We start from the raw sequence: 21451 nt of genomic DNA, 5'->3' as shown, positions 1-21451 counted from the left end.
ATAATTCAATATGTTGAGAACAGGACAGAGTGCTGATCCTTTGTCAACAAATTTCATTAAGCAACATTAGCAGCGCTATCGAAGAGGTGACAAAGATGAAAATGATGGATTCAGATTAGAATATGGAAAGTGAAAATGCTAGAGAAGCAAAAAGTGTGTGTGTGTGTGTGTGTGTGTGTGTGTGTGTGTGTGTGTGTGCGCGCGGGTGCGCTTTTGTGCATGTGTTTAATCTCACACTTGCCACACTTGTGCCCAGCCACTTAACAGACAGAATTTACATAACCCATTTGAATTTTCATTATTTCCTTTAGAAGGATTTTGTAATTGGATTTTTTCCCACAGAAAAAATCCTCATACTTAGAGAAGGAGAGGAACAATATTAAATTACTGTACCTTTTGATGTAGTTAAAGTTCGGTGTGGTTTCGAACTATTCTCTCCTGATAGTGAGATTAGCATTTCCTAAGAATGATTTTAGCTTTGCTTTCCTTATGCATACAAATATTTTTTTTTGTAAATTAATTTTTCATAAAATCTGCCAATTTATATAATTTTTCTTCTTTCCTAAAATGATATAACTGCTAAAATGGAAGTATACATCCCATTACATTATTAGTTTTTGCATGTTCGGGTTGTACAGTTGTTCTTACCATCACCATAATAACTGTTTTGCAGCAAAATGCTATGAGATCACTGGAAAATAAAACAAACATGAGAGACTATCTTAAAAGTTAGAGCCAGAGGAAGCTGAGCCGTAAAACAGCCATTTTGCTAATGGCAAAATCTCAGTAACACAACAGACCCAGTTTGACCCAGAATCACATTGAGAGCGAGACAAGCTTTCTGCACCAATTGGGCCAAGTCGGCGGCAGCATAACATTTTCATTTCAGTGAAACGCGCTTTCTGCACGTGGCCATGTGGGATAAATTGATGGGGACATGCTGTGAGTGAAATGTGGTCGTGGATAAAACTTCCCCCACAAGTGGCTATAGTACTGTATGTGGTTAGCAGCATCAGTTACACCAAACAAAATGACAGTGGCTTTATGGGAGCAAACAATACAGACAATACAGTAAAACAGTCAAATACAATATAGCCAAATACTCAGATGCATTTTCACAAACTGGAAATACTCGGCTTGGTTTAGTGTGTTGCATGTTATTGTTGCCCTTTTAATGTATGGGTTCATTCCAATCTCCCACAAACTTGTCTGGGGAGCTGGCAGGGTAAAATTTCTTCTGTCTTGTCAAACTGCATCAGAAATGTATATTTACAACTGCTCCAGGTACTGTTTAGATCAGTTCAGTGTTGAAGTGTATGTCTGAGAACAACTAAAATAATTCATACACCGTACATGAACATTATTCATTGGGTGCAGCGTTTACACTTAGACCTACAGCATTAAATCAAATGTACATGTATGTACATGTGTATATTTGTACTACATGTACCCATCTTTGTTTGTTTTTAAAACCCTTCCTACCTCGCCTGGATTCCTGGCAGCTACAGAGAACACTGATGAAGTGACTGTGCATATCTTAATGTTTGTCATGAAAATCGGATTTCATCAGATGAATGGAGAGATTCTTAAAGGAGAAATGCAATCTAAAAGAAAGTATACACAGAAAGAGTGGATTGTTATGGTTTCCTAGTTTCTTCCCTCCCACAGTGAGTAACAGTCTTGAATGTTCGTTTGCTTGTGTGTGTGTGTGTGTGAGAGAGAGAGAGAGAGAGAGAGAGAGAGCCCACCACCCACTTGTTTGGTATCTCTGATATGTGCTGGCATTTGTCCTGTTATAATTTAAATTCATATATGTGTGTGTGTGTGTGTGTGTGTGTGTGTGTGTGTGTGTGTGTGTGTGTGTGCTCAACATTGGACTTGTGTGGGAGGTGAAATGGGAGAGAGCAGGAATCCATTCCTGTGTTGACTACAAAAGAAAGGAGAAACCTGTGCTGAAACCTTAATCTGATATTTGCAATCAAAAGCACTCTTTAGCTGCCTACACACATAAAAGGAGGGATTATCTTGTTTAGTGGCTGCATAACTGATTGTTTGCATACCACCCTCTGTACACAACATATTTAAACAGATTTTCCCAGTGTGTGTTTTTGATCGAGTGACAGGAACAGAATACAAGGCACAGTGTATTTCCCATATTAACGCTCCTTTCTCCTCCGCCCCCCTCTGAGATGATGAGTGATGCTGAGATGATGAACCAAATTTCCTCGTGGGGATTATGAACAATTCATGTTGTTTTATCTATATTCATATTATTGCATTTCTCTTATTTTTATCTTATGACGCATAAATATGGATATGGTTTTTATTGGATGTTCTCTACATTTTGGGGTTGACGAGAATTTTCTCCCTTTTGTCTGCGTACCTCCCAGCTCTCTAAGTCTTTTGATTTTTATTACAAGTTCTCCAAAAATATTAACTGCTCAGAAAACTGCAATATTATCCATTTAAAATTCAATCGACAGCACGAGTCTGAATATTTTGTGAAGCCACTTAAAGACCAGTAGATCTTTGGTCCCAGACTCAATAAAAAATTGTTAAGTTTGTAATAAGTAAAAAAAAAAAAAATACACACAAAAGTTAATATTACATTTTCAAAAAATAAAAGTATGACAAAAATAAATCTACTATTTCTTTTTAATTTCATCATATTCCATTCACTGCACTGACTCCCCCATTCCTCAGTGATTACACTTCAAAATCCTGCTGCATAACCCGCAGGGTGGGATGTTTTTGGAGATCAAGCCTGAATATAAATTAGGGCACATGGGTCATTAAAAGCATGTTAATGCCACGTAATTAGGAATCCAAAACCGCACCGAGGTTCTAAACACACAAATGGGACTTTTCCAACTCTGAAGCGCTTATGCTTCCACAAGTTCATCAGGCACATTAATAGAGAAGCAGAGCGTCAGACAATTAGCGACAACTCTCTCCTTATCTAATTCTCCCCTTCATTATTTTAAGGCTGAATGATGGACTGAACAGAGAGTGACGCTGTAATGGAGAAGCGTTTTACCAACTTGACTGCTGCCTAATTAATTCCTCCTCTCGTCTTTGTTCAGTAGAAACTTGAATCGTGTGTTTGGTCTGCAGGGGGCTCGACAGAGGGAGTAGAGGGAGTGGATGAGTGTGTGTGAAGAGAAACAAGATCTATTTCCAGATCTTGGACTGTGTCAACAGCTTTACATGGATTTCCGGTGTTTCCCGTTTGTGTCGAGTATACCAGCTGTACTGTACTGTACTGTATCATCTCACTTCTACTCTATCAGCTTTCTTATTTCTAGTGTCGTTTTAGCTAAAACCTGCTCGTTTCTAAGCTCAGTCATTTGTGTCCCTGTATGTCTAAGAAATTATCTTTGATTCTCTTCCAATTAACATCCGATATTCAGAGCTCTTGTTCTATTATTCGTTTAACTGTCTTCTTAAATAAAAAGAGATTTCAAATCACCAGCAATGTCCATTATGCTACAGTATCTGTTAAGTTTCATATAAGTTTCTCCTCCATATTTGCTTCTCACTGCTGTCTCTGTTTTGACTGAAAAGATAAACTTTATATAATTCATAGGAATGCTCTTTCAGGGCAGCACTCATCAGAGAAGCACTGATGCTGTCAACAAATTAAGTATTTCTGGCTCATGCTTGCTGACAACACCTATTTTCTTACTGACTGTGTGGGGGTTGTTTGTCAGTCAAACCTCACCCATCTTACCTTTTGACTTCTCTTCACTCTCTCAACAATTTATGTGCTGTCCACAATTTTCCTATGCATCATTGCCCTGTCCAGTTTTCTGGCTCATCTGCTCTTCTCATATTTCCTTTGTCTTTCTTGCCTTTCTCTGTCTAATCAGTAGCAAAAGTGAATGCAAATATAATTAACTTTTATAGAACTGCCATGAACTTATACGTATATTATATTACTGTATGACTGTATATGCTACTGGAGAGTTGTAAACCACATTTAAGAAGACCTCACTGAAAATCACGTATGTTTCTGGCATTAATACATTCTGATAAAAAACCCAGCCTTGGAACACAAAATCAATCTATTATCAATGTTTATGTTTTATTCGGTTCTGTAGCAGTTCTACATTTTCTCACGCACCTTTGGCGTTGGCTCATATCATGGCTCAACAGAAGAGGTGAGCCGTTAATGAGTCAATGGGTCGCAGCAAGTCCAGAAGTGTTTTTTTGTTTGTTTCCAGCAGAGATTACAGCCTCAGGGATGAGTCTTATGAATATAGACACAGCCAGCGTCGTAGTTTTATTTCATGGGAGCTGTAGTTTTTCCGATGCTAAACACTAAATTGTTGATTACTTTGATCACCATTTCAGCTCTCTATTACAATTTGTCAAGGACAATGGGGTTGGAATTAGTACCACAATATTCATATACTGTAAAGACAGTGATATTGATACTCATACAAAGTATGTATAATGCATTATTATTAATATTCTACAGTGTTTACAGACAAGCAATGCAAAACATACCATTCTTGACAATCACTACAATAGAAGACAAAAACAAACCATATTATAAGTTGTTGTTGCTCTGAATACTGTCTGCTTAACTTCAGCATCTAGTTTTACCTCCATTCTGCCTACTTTCTTTTTCATAATGGAAGTCTTAGGTCCATGCAGTTTAACCTTCATCACACATGACAGCTGTAAAAATACTCCTGTCAAAACTCATACACCTCAAGGAGACGCAGATGTATAGGAAGGAGAAAGTTAGAGGCCATCAAGAACAGAGTGATAGAGGTACACTTAAAGCAATGACAGTGTGTTAAGAAAGGGGAGTGAAGACAACAAAAACAAAGGACACTGTGGAAGAATACAGCGGAAACAACAAGTGATAGGCACTGGCTGTTTGCCAGGTTGACTCAGTGTTGATTTAAATGTTGATTTATAACTAAATCATTTAAATATATGCGCTCTTGGCAGAGTTGCACTGTCTCAGCTTATACTGAGAAAAAACTGTAAGAACTGTAAAAAGACATTTAGAGGAAATGTTTTTCAAAATATTGTGTCGTGTTCTTACTTAAGATGATGCTTATTGTTGGGGCTAATACAGGACATTATAGTGAGACACGCGTCCTGTACTGTCCTGGTTCTCCTTTCCAATTACTTAATCTCCATACAATTAAAGTGTGTTTAAAAAGCTTTATTTCTGGTCCAGGTCAATATGTTACACACAGAGTAAGAGGCCTTTGGGACTGCAGAGTACAAACTAAAAATGTGTGTAATGCAAGTGATGATGATCACTAATTAGAGATTCAGTAGCAGGGTCGTGCTAAAGAATGAAAAGGGAAATCCCTGCACAGTCACATCTAGTATTGACAAGATAATGCCACCTTGTAGCAGAGTGGCTACTCATAACTAGCCTTGTTAATCTGGTGATGAAAGTGAAGGGGTGCATAAAAGGCAAAGGAGAACACAAATACACAGGTCTGTAGCTGTAGGACTGAAATTTGGATAAATTCATATTGGCTGGCTGGTGTAGTGCTAAGATCTCCGCCAGGGTTTGAATCCTTGCTGTGGCCTACCAGAGGTCACAAGAACAAGCAAATAAATACACTCGCGGTTTTCTTGTTTTACCTGACTGGCTTGTAGGTCCACTTAAAAGTCAGTGAGAGTGGCTGAAGTTCATCCTTGACCCTGACACAGCAGCTAACATTGTGCAGTGCTAGTAGAAAGTTGTGTTTACAGATAAAGTTAGCACAAGTAGGCAACGTCCTGCAAAGTTCCTTTGGAAATAGTCCTCTCGCTTTCAAGTCTCAACACGTAGTCCACTCTTAGAACCTACAGGACTCCTATGTGGACTGCGTTATTTTATAGTTTGTGTTTTACTGTCTGTTTAAAGTCTTTGGTTCCTCTTTGTAGTGGTTTTAAAGCTCTTTGTGGTATTTTTTTGCATCTCTAGGATAGTTTTGCATACCTGTGCGATCATTCGGCCTTTTAACTGAGTTTTTGACTTTAAAACATTAGCTCACTACAGAGTCTTCAGTCAGCAGGTCCCTGGGCCTGTCCAGAAGGCCTGTGAAGTAAGCATATCAGAGATGACTAAACCATCCTTCAACAGGTGAAACAACTGCTTCTCTAGCAGCCACATCAGGAGGTTCAGGTGCACGCAGGTCAAGGGACACTGGCACAATGAGAACTCTTGTTAACAGCTCTATGGAAATTGGGGAACATATTTTATGTTCTTCAAAGTATTTTAATATAGACCTTTCATAATAGGTATTCCAGTCAGATACTATAGTCTCCCATCATAGGTGGACATGATTAGGAGATGCTAGAAGTTCATTTAGGTTTGACAGAGGAGGTCTAGAAGTTGCTTCTATTGGAATTGCTTTGGAAAAAATAAATACAAAGCCTGTGATGCTGATGTGTTCGTAGTTTTTCTAGTTTATGTAACAAGCGATCATCAGGAGTGCTAGAGACTGTGATATCCTTGGAATACAGTGAACACTCATAGTTCACATAGTTTCTTGAGAAATAATTAGACAAATAAATTTCTCTGTTCTCTTAATAGCATTGAAATCCAATGGAGTCCTCTGTTCTCAACATAGCTCTTTTTGTGTGTTCTTCCAAAAACAGTGGGTTACCAGGGCAACAGCTGCATGAATAGTTATTTTTTTCGAAAAGGTCTAACAAGAGGAACATTAAAAACATCAGATTTCAGGCTCCACATACTGTAAGTACAGTATTTAGTTAAATTGCTTTTTTCCAGTTTTTGTTAAAAGTTATATAATCATCAACCATTAATATTAATTCCAAGTTTAAAAAACTGTCAAAGATTAAAGTCTACTTTGTTGTAAGGTGTCATTTAGTTCCCACAGATTGGTAATTATCAGAACTAAAGGACAGACTAAGACAAGTGCCCTGTTTTAAAATATAGTTTTAGAACTTAAGGTATCTTAAGGCTTTACCACATGATGGTGTACGTTCCTATAACATGATACAGAGATATACTCCAGCATATTATTATAATTATGAGTAACAGAGAACAAAACACACAGGGACACAGTGGACGGAGTACAGGAAGTGTACCCAGAGATTTAACATGCCCCAAACAACAAAGTTGTGCTCCAGGTCCACAAACTGTTTGTCATATAGTCCCCCAGCAAACCCTAAACAGAATTCCAAGGTGCTACTTCCTTTGTTATTACTCTGAGACCATTGCAACATGCCAAAATAACCCTAAAGTCATGATTTGCCTTCAGTCTAGACATGTTTAATGGCACCCAATAGATACACTTTCTAAGGTTTACCATGTATTCAAGAATGGTGTTGACTTACTTAGAAACTATCTACCATCTATTATCAGCTGAAACAGATTAGACTCTGATTTCTCTTTTTGTGTCCACAGCACTCGACAAGGAGACCTCACTGAAAAACACATTGCTCACAGATACTGTATCACAATGGTCCTTTTTAAAAGAGATTTGATTCACCATCACCTGATACAAATGTCCCCACCTGTTCAGTGAATTTAGACAAACCATGTAGACCTCTGCAGCACTATCATCTGACGGAGCCTGACCCCATTCAACCTACAAACTAGTGATTGCGGCAGCATCCTCCCTGTCTGAAGCTCGCCTTTTTGTCCTTCATGCTACTTGATTTTTATTACCCACTCTTATAGCCACAGACTTTATGGGTATAAACATTATTTTATTTGAGTTACAGAAGCACCTCCACTGTAGATTGCAATAGAGTCTCTGAAGAGCCACTGAATGGTGATTGGAAATGGTGACCTTCCAGCAACAATCTCACTTCTTCAGCCTTTCCCATTCCAACAGTCACGCTGTGATGTCATTTTTATTTAAACGGCTTTAGTAATAGGCTGTTTTATTGCAGCTTGATCTGTGAAGCTGCCATTATGTTCTCTGATACCATCTTATTCTAAGAGGGTAGTATACCCGCATTTTATTTGAGCTGCAAGCAGTGTGGTTTGTAGTAATTTGTTGACTTTTATCAGCTTGACCTAATTACTTTAGTGACATTTACTCCTTACTAGTGTCAAAATGGAAGTAATTCAGGTTTAAAACCTTGTATCAGTGTTTAAAGAAAAAGTCAAATCCCTGAAGTACTAGTACGACAGTGTAATGTTGTTCTACCATGTACACATCGTCATAATCCTACTCGGGTCAAAGTACCGAACTGTTAACTGAACGTACCTTTACTGTACCTATTTAACCTATTAAAAGTAAAAACAGTGATTTGACGTTTTTAATATTGTTGCATTTGTACTTACATGAGTTCATTTATCGGGTAGAATACAAATAACAAAACAGCAGTGTGGAACTTTTCAGGAGCAGTATTCTGTGTGTAAGTGTTTGATGGAAATAATCAAGTACTGTGTTGTATAGATATCTTAAAACTGTACTTAAGCACAGTGTTTGACTTTGACTTTCCATCACTTCATTGCTCTTCCTTGTTGGTTTTAACAGTTGCTTTGACCGTATTCTCCAGTAGCTTGTGTCTTTCACTGCCTCGTGTTTTGTTTTGAAGAACCTAGATGCTGATAAGCTGCCAACCTGGCACCCATGGCTGTGTTTTTATTTGTTTTCTTCTTTATTCATACCTTTCTCGCTTCTCCCTTCACCAGTAATTCATTTGTTTCTCTGTTGAAAGAGATGAGGGCAAGAGGAAGGCATCTTCCCAGGTGGCTATTGTGGTAACTGAAGGTAGGGATTGGATTTCACACTTTGTGTGTGTTTGTACGTGTGTAGAAAGTTATTTCTCAGTGTGTGATAGAGGAATATGGAACATCTAAGTCAGTGCCATAGATTGAGTTAATCACTGCTTCTAAATCTGGCGAAAACACAGGATAGAGCACAACAGATCATATATATATATTATTTTAAAAGAATTTCATGTTTCAAGTTCACATGAGAAGCAGCTGTTGGCTAATTTCAAAATAATCCAATTTTTTTTTTCAGGGATGTTTATGCCTATGCAGCAGCAGAAGAATAATTCAAGTTCTGCTAAACCCATTTAACCTCTCTACTGCCCTTGGAAAGGCTTTGATGCTGTTTGTGTGTCTGACATCTAATGTATAAACCTGTCTGACCCTGCTGAGGAGCTCAAAGACAGGCTGTTACAGGCCATGTGTCTCTCTCTATTGTATCCTTCTATCTGTGTGCCTCTCAGTGGATGAATGTCAACTTTGAGTTTTCTGAATCATTGCCCAACAAAAGGACCTTTGGCACAAGCAGCCACGTCGCGCCTGTCCAAAACAATTTGGGTAATAACCAGAGAAACAGATAACAGGGGTGCTGTGAGATTCATCCTGAGCCATGATGCAAAGTCTGGAGGGAGTTGATGGGGAGCTTTTGCGGCAGTAAAAGTAATACTGTATAAAGTCAGTGGATGAAAAGGTGCAGGGAATGAACTAGAGGTGTGCTACAGCATTTCAAAGCTGTAGGAGAAGTGAAGAGAGTAGGGGAATCTTATAGTCTATTTTAGTTTTGTGAAAGAAGAAAAAAAAGACAAAATGATGACGGATGGAAGTTCAGACTCTTGACATAAATAAGAATAAACTGAAGAGACTGAGGCTGAATGAGAAGTGGAAGAAAACTGAAGTGCATGTAGGAATAGCAGAAAAACAATAGAGAGTAGATCAGCAATGTTTCATTGGACCAACAAAGAGATGGAAGAAAGTCAGAAAGAGATGAAAAAACATCACCTGCAGAGTGTATTGTTATGTACAGTATACAGCCTGGACAACACAAAGTGCCACACTCTAGCTTCCTTGTTTCATCTTTTGCTTTGATTATGACATGCATTCAGTGTAGCAGTGTTTTCACAAGCTTATGCAATGTCATTACACCTGTTTCTGACTGAAGGTGCGTTTATTTCTCACCAAGACCTCATATTGATGATGGGATCAGGTTGCTATGTAAGGTCTTCTGCAGAAAATACTCGAGATTCACAATAGAGTTGGTCTGTCTGTCTGTCTGTCTGTCTGTCTGTCTGTCTGTCTGTCTGTCTGTCTGTCTGTCTGTCTGTCTGTCTCGTTCACAATTAAGACCTGATGAATTATCATCTTGGAATATGACAGTGTCATTAGAGAAGAAGAGTCCACTCATGGAGAAACATGGTCATTCTGTACATTCAGGTAGTCACTCGACTTTATTGTGTTTCCAGCTGCAATAGTAAACACTGCACTAAATATCCAATAGAAGGCTTTTACGTCTTGAGATGGTGACTTTACTTTCTGCTCAGACAGTGTAGTTGTCCACTAAAAAGTGTCTGCAATTGTTTCCCAACACTACTACATCGCTCTTTTCCTCTGTACCACCACCAGTGTCTAAACTCCATTGGAGGCATATTCTTACAGCTGACGACATCACAATTGGGACTAATCACCAAAGACTCCTCACATATCTCTTCAACTATTCCTGTTGTTGCAATTAGTCTCTGCTGACTTAAATTTAAGCTGTGATATGATATATGGTGTGTGCCAGAATCATTTATAATGACGAGCTGTTGAACGGGCAGCAAAAGCAGCTCAGTGTCCTGTGAGGTTCAGCTGTGGGCATATTTGAGATGAGTTGAAACACACATTTCAGGCCTTGGCTGAATGCTAACATTTTAACTTTCTTGTCTACTGGCTCTTTACACTAAAGACCACACACACAGACAGTTCTTGCCTCTTTTGTACTTGAAAGGCCGGTCGTTTCAAACACATTGTGCTGTTTATCTTTTATTATTTTTTTTATTTCACTGCCAAAACCTCCCAAAACAATCACTGCGTTTGAACTTTAGAAAAGTGCCAGTTGAATGTTAAGCACCTCCTTGTGGGAATTTTAATATAGTTTTCGATCAAGCATGCCAAGAATGTGTCTTCCGGGATTATTTGACCCACACAAAAGAAAATAGACGTGGAGATAGATTGATAGACAGACAGGGAGAAAAGCCTTCTTAATTGGCAGTCACACCCTGTCAGTGTTGAATGTTTGAAGGAGTGGATGATTTGTTCAGCAGTGAAAGAGATTGATTTAGACTGACGGGGTTCCCAAATATGTGACAGGTCTGAATGAGTTACAGCACAGCATCAGCATCAGCTTGGGATCTTCAGTGCTCGGCCCCACAAAGTCTGCTGCGAGTCTTGGAGTCATCATTGACAACAAACTAGGCTTTGCCGGCCACATCCCCTCCATCTCTCATCCAGGCAGGCTTCCCTTCTACACCATCAGAGCCATCTGAATAGCCTCAACTGTAAACAGTCACAGAGTTGAGATCACTGTTTTTAAGCATTAATTAGATCATAAACCATCTTTTTGCATGTCTAATATGTGGATGAAACCTACCTCCTTTTAGTAATTAGTCCCCTTCCTTTGTTCACTAAACCCAGAAAAATGCCCCAGCACATGCTGTACATGCTATCACACATACACTTAACATTATCACACTCAAAATAGGACAGCAAGTGACAATTTGTCCATGCATACTGTATCTACCAGCATCAGTGCAATTTACAGTTGTTCTTGCTGGATCCAGAGTGCAATTAGCTTTCACAGCTGCAACTTTCCTCTGAGAAAACCTTGATAGGGGTATCTATTTTCACTCACTCCAAGGTGGCTGGGAACCTACTGCTGTGGAAAGTTACCCAGTGTCCTTTATGTTGCTATATATTATCAAGTTGGAAAGCAAGAATAGCCAATAGTATGTTCACATATTTATTCTTGATCTTTCCCTAAACCCAAAAGTGACATTTCAGCATTTGTGTTCTAGTCAACTCTGTTACCCTGTTGTTTTTACAATAAAACCAAAAGCTCCTCATACTGGTACAAATAATTAGGGAAATACAATAGGTCTAGTTTAGCTTTGTGATGTAATCCTGTGGATGATCCAGACTCTGATCAAACCATAAATAAAGCACAGAAAGACTGCAGGTTATGGCCACACAAACACCCAGTAGGTAAAACACATGTGAAATAAAGTAAAACCAGCAATTAAAGCTATTAAAGCTAAAGCAATTAAGAGAAATCAACAATCTCATGTGCAAGAACATATCTCTAAGTTGATCTAATGTGATGGTGAGAAGTAGACTGTTTCTCCTCTTTGCAGACAATAGCTCTGACAAATTGCCCTCCCTGGAGTACTGTTGTTTCTGGCCCTGGTCTCTGGTGAGAAGCTCCTCTGGAGAGAGGCTATCCTGAAACCTCAGTGACCTCTCAGTTTACCTCTTCACTGCTGCTCTGGAGGGAGGTCTGGCAGTTTTTGTTGCAATTTGGTGCATTGCAGTGCATCTCTGCTTTTGTTATTTCCCCTTGAACAGTGGGCTGCTGTAATAAGATAACCTCTTAATGTCTCTGCTTTATGTCACAGCTTTTATAACATTTCATTTATAACATTAAACTGCTTTCTACTGACCACTAAACCTCTACAATATCTGCTCGAACACTTGGGATACGTTAGACCCTGAACATAACACAAGCAGCTGAGTTCAGTGCCATTAGTGCCCCTGAAATGTTTTTCTATGTTGCCTGTTCATTGTCTGTCTTGCTTCAGGAATACATGTAGCGATAAAATTTCAAGTTTAATTACCCAATTTAACGCTGCAGCTATAGGTGTGAGTATCCTTTCATTGAAGCAATCTTCTCTGATACATAAAGCATGTTAAAATTATTATGCATGCATAGCTGCATGTCTTTGGTTTTGCCAGAATTACACAAATAAGCTACAAAACAAGCGTAATTATTTCTAATTTTATAAAGCGGTTCTAAAGTAGACCAAGCAAAATTATGAATAGACTGTAATGACCATGTCCATGCAAGTCAATGGTTCTGTGACTGAAGTTGCTAATATTGTATATTCCCTGGAAATGGCCCTTAGACCAATATCTGCAGAGTCTGCAGAACTGGTCTGCCATGCTGTCATACAATGCTTGTCAGAGCACATTCATTTTCAGAGCTTTATGTCAGGATTAGATCAAATCCCAGTTGGACCCTATTACCCAAATCCTGTTTTGCTAACACTGTTGTTTAGTTAAGACAGTCATCAGTCAACAGTGTGAAGACAGAAACAATGATATCTGCCCTTACATTAAAATGCAGGTATCTACTGTCTACTATAATGTACCTCTGACTCTATGAACATTAGAACAACTCTCAGGTCGTCTATAAATTAAATGAATTCAAACTGCAGGCTACAAAAATCATCTTACCTTAATTGGTGGAATCATTGGAACAGTCCCATCACTGACATTGAACTTTTATGTCAATATTCAGATTAGGAGTGGAGTGCATTTGAACTGAAAGTGTATAGAACTGGACTAAATGTAGTTCACTCCAGCAATGCTATCCCTCTTTTTCTCATTTCAAAACCGCTTTGTGAAGCTGCCACTTATTCATCTGTGATTCTACTTGATTGGCAGCATAGAACTGTAAAGCTGAACTACAGCACTCAGTACCGCAAACCTAAGCTGTAGTTTTATCATAATACATAGATATATTGTATATAGTATGGCGTACTAATGCATTTTATTATATTGCTCCAGTGCCTTATTCATTTGTACCTTTTTAACAGCCACCATCGCTGGGCTGTAATAATATACATTTTTCCCTTTTAAAAGGGATTTAGTCAGTTAATTTAAATATGTCACTCTGTATGAATTTGCACATTGAAATATAGTTAAATGGTGGTGAGCAAGATTGTTTAATATATAAAATGTTACATTCACTTTTAAACTAGACTCTTTTTCAACTGCAAATCACCAAAACCATTATTAGACTGTGATCAGAGGTCTATAAATAAATTAACATTTCAAATGTTAGATTTCATCTTCTTTCTACCTCTAGCACTTTGTTCCCATCAGACTACAGCTGAGGAAATATATTTAATAAATCAATGTGACAAACAGTACAATTTCGGCATTATCTCATCCATCAAGGAAACCCAAGTCTGCTAAATAATGAATGAATATAGGCTGTTATACTGAATGAAATTTAAGTTTATGGCTGTTTCCAACATGGGTTCTTTCACTACTGCTGTGATTTATTTATTTATTTATTTATTTATTGCATTAATGTCACACACATACACTCTTTTGTTCCCCTTTGTCATGGTGAATCTGAGTTTGACTAGTGATGCCTTTGTTGAATCATCTCACTTGCGCTTAACTTTTCAGTTTAGTCATTTCAGAGTAAACAAACTCTGAACTGATTCTGATCAGCTTCATTTTTGTGTGTGTGTGCATTTGTTTAATGTTCCCCAACCCATCTTTTGTTTGATTCTAAAGAACTTCCATCAGTTTCTAAATTTGTTAGCCGAGAGTTTTTCTTTTGTGCTGAGTCATAACTTTCAGCACCATGGACAGCTCCTCACAGGAACTATACACAGTCATAAAACTCTGTGTGTGTGTGTGTGTGTGTGTGTGTGTGTGTGTGTGTGTGTTTGTCAAAGCACCATGAGACACCAAAGTGCTGGAAAGGCTATGAAGAGATGACGAGCACACCAGTTAATGATAACAAATTCCATAACTTTCTAACTTCTGTATTTAAGGCTCCAGTTAGCATAAGTTTCACTCTGATACTCAGAACTTTTGCCTCCCATTTTTTTTACCCTCATCTATTTTGAGGCAAAAACAAAAAAGTAATCATTTTGAAATTTTCCAAATCTCATCAAACCTTCAGAAACTGATATTGAGGCCCCTGAAAAACACACCTATTTCCTTGCTTTGAAAGCAATGACATATAAATGCAGTAGTTCCTGCACAACAGAGGAAAACATCAAAGCCAACTCATGTTTTCTTATAAAAGGATCTGATATCTGTAGCGGTTTAATGTGTTTACATGTTCAAAGTTATCATATTATTATTTGGAAGCTAAATTAGGCTCTTTTTTTTATTGTTCATTTCAACAGCATTTTTTACTGTCACTGATGAAGAACTGATTAGGATACATATCCATAAACATCCACTGGGATGTTGAGACATTTATACTCTTTATCCCATTTGCTGGTGGCTTTCATGCTCTACGAGGCTTCTCTTTTCATCCTATGTGGAACGTCAGATGTGTGATTGGATTTACAAATGCCCCCAAGAGTACCAAGCAGAAATGTGTGATGGAAACGCTACATTTTGAAACTTGTTGCACCTTGCACAGTGGGACAGCCCAGACAGATACCATCTCAGAGGCTGATATGGTTTATGATCATGGTCTGTTCTCAGGCAGAATGACAGAGCTTTTATCTGCAGTCGCTCGAGTGGAACTGAAGTTCTCATGCACAAGTTAAGTTACAGACACAAAGCTCATTAAGAAGCAGTCTATCACACCCCACTGCTCACTTTCAAACAAATCGTGCACACTTCTCCAGTCATCTCTAACACACCTACACACACACATAAACACACACACACACACACACACACACACACACACACACATATGCAACCATACAATTTTAATCTTGTTTCATCATTTTTTGTTTTCTTTCTCTCCTCCCTCCCTCTTTTCCTGTCACCATCTGCAATTGCAACACTGAGGATGTGTGACTGAAAATGTTCTGCTAGGACACTTCTCCCCTTTGCTTTGTTTCACATACTTTGATCTTTATTATTCAAAATTGGCTCCTCTCTTATCCTTTATCTCCCGGGGTCCCCCCAGTGAAAGCTGGGCTTTAGAAAAACAGAGGCAGAGGAAATCAGGACAATATCTAGACTGGAGCCTTTAAACTCAGAGAGGGATGAATCTCTAACTTAACTGCTAAAAGAACTATTGTAGGGTACAGTATATATGATATGGAAGCATTCATCTAATCAAAAGGTTAAAATGCACAGTGAAGTATTGTACATTACTCCAACTAACTGAGTTTACCTTGTGTTAATGGATCACATAGATCATTTAAGTGAATATTAGTTTCTCCGTCTATTTTGTTACTGACATCTGCATTTCATTACATAACCAGCTACAGTATACAGTAAACATTACAATCTAAAGCCTCAAGTATAAGTTATTTGATTAATCTAATAATATAGGTGAAGAGGGAATATGTCTCTTAGCTGACACAGTGTAAATTGTGTCTGGAATAGAGCTTAAAGACTACTATACAAATGTAAATAAACCAGTTGACAGCAGCTGAAGGACAATTGCTTGAGCTCATTTCTGTGACTGGGTGTCCTTAAATTAACCAGATTTACTGTAAATGTCAAGGTAACACATTTAGCACAGGCCAATAAATATTAACATATACTGCATATAAATGTCTTGTAGGAGCTTTTAAATGTTACCATCAAATGTCTCATAATCCTTCAGTGCATAAGCTGCTTATTGGCCTCTCCAATTCCACCACTCACTCAGTACTCAACACAGCACAAGATGATGCACTGAAAAACTTTTTAAAGAGGAAAGTCTGTTATGCAGACCTTCACCGCTATGTTTTAACTTTTCCATCTTAAACTTTCTTTCTTTCTTTCTTTCTTTGTCTTTCTTTCTTTCTTTCTTTGTATCTTCCTTTCTTCTCTTTAGCTCTTAGATGTGATCTGTTTAAATGCCCTGAACTGAGCCAACTGCTATCGTAAATGACACATGACTAATATCTAATAACCTAGTTATTATGTCCATATTAGCTCTTGTTATTATGTCCTCTCAAGTAAAGAAAAGCATCAAGCTGAGTTGATGCTTGGGATGCTCCATTACATTGTGATTAACTTACCATTAATTACCATTTTGTGTCCCTTCAAGCAGTGTAGAATGTAGTTTTATTTAACTGATAAATACCTACTGAGGTTTTATTAGCTTTTACTTGGAAATTATTCTGATTTCTTTGAAGAGACAGGCTCAAAATCATCATTATGATCATACTATTCACGGCACAGTTATATATGGATGGATTAGTTAGATATAATGATGTGATACTGTCCCTAACATGTCTTACACATAAAGTGATGTAAGAAGGACTCCAACACTAAACGTGCAAACAATATACAGTATACACAGCTGGAGTGAGAAGGGAGCAGTTCTGATTTGTGTATTTTAAAAGCACCAAACACTGGCATAGCCTGATTCATTGCTGTTCATATGATGACCATTCCCCACCAAATTAATGTTTTATATTTTGACATTATATTATATGTAATACAAACAAGTTCAAGGTTTGTAACATGTTCTTTTCTACTCAGTAACTCTTGTGGACCTCGCATTTCCACACAGCCACACTGCAAACTAGTGTGTGTCTTTGTGTTTATCCTGATTCATTTTTAATGAGCTTTGACTCTGGACTGAAAACAGGAAATAAAAAGAAAAAATCAGTAGGCCTATAGGGTTTAGTTTTCCTGGAGGAGAAATAAATTTCACTCAGATAGTACAGCAAAAAGGAAAGATATATATTCAAATGTTGGCAAAAACAAAACCTGCCTGCAGGGGCAGTGATTTGCAACTTATTAGATCCAGAAGAATAAGGAATGAAAAAGAAAACTACTGACTTTAAGTATACTGCATTAAATTCCTATAATGTGTTTCTAAATGCAATTTTAAAATAAGAATTGAAACGTCAGCAGGAATAGTTACAGGACACGAAACGTCTTATGTAAAAGTGAAAATGCACTAAACCCCTGGTTTCCTTTGTCCCAAAGAGGATAAAAAAAAAACAGATCTGAGCCAAGTAGAGAGGAGTGTCTCCACTAAAAACGTGCTGCTCATCAGAGACACCAACAACACAGGCGCCAAAACAGATACTCTGCCTCCCGAAACACATCCTTACACATATGACGCAGAGAGAAAGAGAGAGAGAGAGACAGAGGAAAAAGAGAAACAAGAGTGCAGCCGAAGCCGAACAAAGCCTCAGAGAGAGTCAAAGCAGACAGTGTCAGATAAAATATTTAAACCTATATCGTTATACCCGCCCAAAATGAGCGCCCTAGTTATGTGGCCCATTTGTGAATTGCGCCTGCCTCTGTCCGTGGTGCTGAAAAAGACGCCACCCCTCCGCTGATCGGCCCATTTTGCTGTGAGAAACTGAAACCGGAGACGTTTTAGGCACCAACACGGCGCGTATGCAAACTTAATTGTATTTACCGTGGTGGGCACACGAACTTGAACCGCGTGACTAAAACGAAATTTGTGTTTGTAATCCCGGGCAGCATGACAGCTTGACACAGATCCCAAATCCTGCCTGCGCCCTGGTGTGAACGCACAAAAAAAAAAAAAAAAAATCCCTGTGTTGGAAATCAATGACACGGTTTGTGCGTACTGGAGAGAGAGAGGGGGAGGGAGGGAGGGAGGGAGAGGGAGAGAGAGAGAGAGGAGGCGGTGTCTGGTAAAAGAGGAGGAGGAGAAAGCTCCCGGTCCGCGCGTCCTCGCAGCTCCTTTTACCGTCAATCCTACAAGCAGTCGGGTGCTACCGGAGTGCCCGGGGCCGTGGACTTATTTTCCCCCGGGAACTGAAACTGGACAACCACAAACTATCCCAGGTAGGGAAAAAAAAGCTTATTCAGGAACAAGACTAATTTTCAAATGGAAGTCAGCAGCAGTCGACTTTGTTGGTGCTGCTGCTGGACGGTGAGGAGAAAGCGGCTGGAAGCCAAGACAAAGCTCCGTGGGGGCGACAATTGTGTTGACGCCGCTAATTGCTTTTTAAATTGGCGGAGGTGGGGGGGGGGAGCTGGGGAGCTAATCGTTTCGCGGTGCCCCATCTGCCGCGGTGACAACTCTCCAATGTTTGTAATCCGATTAGAAGCAGGATCAGCAATTTGGTAAAAAAAAAAAAAAAAACGAGCGCGCTGCGCGCAGCGAGGACATCGGCAGTGGTTCGTCTCTGTGCTTTAGGTTCTGTTGGGACGTTCTGACCCGTCGTGCGTCACAATGCGAGACTTCTGTGTTCTGTAAAGTGCTGCATCTCACTTCATCCTGTTCTTCTGACACTTTACAGCATCCCCCTCCTCTCTCTCCACTGTGTCTATTTTCTCACTCCGAGCGGCTCCGAGCGCCTCACATCTCCCTCTGCTTTCTCTTCTCCTCTGTCTTCCAGAAGATGTTCCTCTATCTGCTACCTGTCGTGGTTCTCTTGCTGAGCGGAGAAACCGTGGTCTCCGGTAACAGTAACGACAAATGGCTGAGCACCGTGCCTCAGTACAACAAGGACAGATCCTGGAACAGATTCAGAGATGTGAGTTACACTGAGGGACACAACATCTATCTCAGAGGGGCATTATAATTAGCTCCATTGTGTGTGTGTGTGTGTGTGTGTGTGTGTGTGTGTGTGTGTGTGTGTGTGTGTGTGTGTGACCTATGTGAAAAAGAGGGAGAGGGGGGAGAGGGAGATGGAGCACACTACGCCCTTGATACACCCTGTGAGTACTTGAGCACTTGCCAGCAGGCATAATCCACCTTGTAGAAACTCAGCAGGTTCAAGCTGTGGTTGAAAGAGAATCAGACTCAGAGACAGAGCAAGTCACACTTCTGGATGTGTGTTTATTCAACCTGACCCACTGAATTATTTCCATCGCCTGTGTCTTTTATGCTGCATAGGCTTTAAGTGTTTGTGTGTAGCTCAGGTGTACGTCATTCTAAATGTGTTGTCAGTTGTTTCTTCATGGAGATCAGACACAGGTTGGGTTGATTGATTTCTGAGATGCAGCTCTGTATTGTAGGCAGCAGTACTGTCTGAGATTTGGGCCATTACAGGAAACCTGGGTTGTTGTGTCTCTAACAAAGCTTTGTCTTAAAGTGGGGAAAAGTCCCTTTGACGTGTGATTCTCAAGCGCTAATTGCAGCGGCGCCATCATCTAGGTCCAGTTATTGTGAAATAAGAGATTAATGTGCAGACTCAGCTGGTTGCTGTGCAGCGGCAACGTTCAAACCCACCCGCTTATATCCTAAGTTGTCAAACATAACAGAGTTAATACAGTATGTGAGGTGGCGAATGTGTCAAAAACGATGCACTAAACATTAAGAGTGTTTCCATCTGATGGGATCGTTCAGCCATGCAAACATGCAGCGTTGGACTGCGATGAGGAGCTGAGGCAGAATAGCTGTGATGCTGCCAGACAATGTGATTTTAACAACCTTAAAGCTAATTAAGGCGATATTAAAGGGATTTGTTGTATTTGTACTGAATTCAGCATGTCAAGATCCTAATGACTTCTGCTTCCTCATGCTGTGCTGTTCCACTTTACTACTGGGCTCGACTCCTCCGTCTCCATGTGATTGTGCATTTGCAAAACATTCTTTCATTACTGAAGAGTGCACGACCTCCACCTCTGGGTGTGAAACACAGCCATCTGCTGGTAACTCATAAATGGGTTAGGATACCTCTGAAGTGCTCCTAAATTATTTACAAGCTGAGACCAGATCCTAACACCCACAATCGTTTATGCATGCCATTTGTTGTTTGAAGAAATAGGACAAGCTTGCTGTCTTTTTAGAGTATTTTGAAGACCAAAATATTCCTCCAGGCTCTGCCTCGAGCCACAACTGGAGAAGAACGACTATGCAAAACGAACACAACTTTAGTTTAACCAGTTGTCATCAAGCTGGTTGTGAGAGTAGTTTAACCACTTGGATTCTATTTGATACTATCCTCTAAATATAATCTTTCGCTGCCTGCAAACCTGCTCTCCAGAGATTTCAGTCGGCAGTGGCCGAGCGTCGGCCTTATTAGAGCTGGTCTTCCCCATATAGTACTGGTGCCATGATGCGAGACTTGTATTAGTCATGTCTGTTTAGACTCAGCTAGGGCCCTACTACCTGCAGTGTGTGTGTGTGTGTGTGTGTGTGTGTGTGTGCTGCCCACTCTTTATTTCTCTCTCTGGTCTCCTGTGCAAATGAAACTCATTAACAGGAAACTGTCAGTGGAGGGTGCAGGACAGGATCATGGAGGGGGAGGGAAAGGAGGGAGGAGGAGGTGCAATGGATAGGGGAGCGAAAGGCTGTGACATTTGTGTTTAATATTTCAAGCTATGGTACCAAACACATGCAGGAGCTGCTGTTGTATGTGTAAGGTCTGCCCTGTCACATAGGGAGACCTGCTGGTCGTAATTTGTCTCTTGCATTGGCTGTCTTTTGTACCACTGTGTCTCCCTTTCTATTGTATTCTTTCATAGCCGTTTCCCTCCTTCCCTCTCAGGCACAAACATTTTTCATATCACAGACAGCAAGACCTTGAATTAGGTGAAAACACGGTTCAATATGATTTTGTTTCAAATTCCCAAACAGTTATTCAGCTGTCTAAATTTGATGACCGCTCTTGAGATCTGTTGTTTAGGTCACACTGCTCCTTCACCCTGTATTATTTCTGTCTGTCCCAGATTACATTTGGCTATTGTTATAAAATTATCTAGAACTCATTGTTCGTCAGTCACAAACAATGGTTTCAGATCATACTGTGTGACGTCTCCATGACGGATGATTGAGAGCTTTGTGACAAATCAACAAAGTATTTTATACAGTATTAGTTTGCATGTTTACAACACCATGCATTG

The 21451-nt window shown here is 39.5% G+C and overlaps 1 protein-coding gene across 3 annotated transcripts in view; it reads left to right on the top strand.

The window, feature by feature from the left end:
- Positions 1-18309: 18309 nt before the first annotated feature.
- Positions 18310-21451, top strand: part of spock1 (SPARC (osteonectin), cwcv and kazal like domains proteoglycan 1) — a 79671-nt gene continuing 76529 nt past the window's right edge. The window contains exons 1-2 of one of the 3 annotated variants that reach the window (XM_026358671.1): positions 18310-18442; positions 19003-19137. In XM_026358671.1, coding sequence (XP_026214456.1) covers positions 19003-19137 — 135 coding nt within the window. In that variant the 5' untranslated portion in view covers positions 18310-18442. Of the gene's footprint in view, positions 18443-18999; positions 19138-21451 lie in introns of all 3 variants that reach the window. The other 2 variants (XM_026358674.1, XM_026358673.1) reach the window with 2 other exon arrangements.

The sequence above is a fragment of the Anabas testudineus genome, chromosome 10 (genome assembly GCF_900324465.2).
Source record: "Anabas testudineus chromosome 10, fAnaTes1.2, whole genome shotgun sequence".
NCBI classification, from domain to species: Eukaryota; Metazoa; Chordata; class Actinopteri; order Anabantiformes; family Anabantidae; genus Anabas; species Anabas testudineus.
Note: the sequence above shows the minus strand (reverse complement) of the source record. Positions and strands in the feature narration are given on the sequence as shown.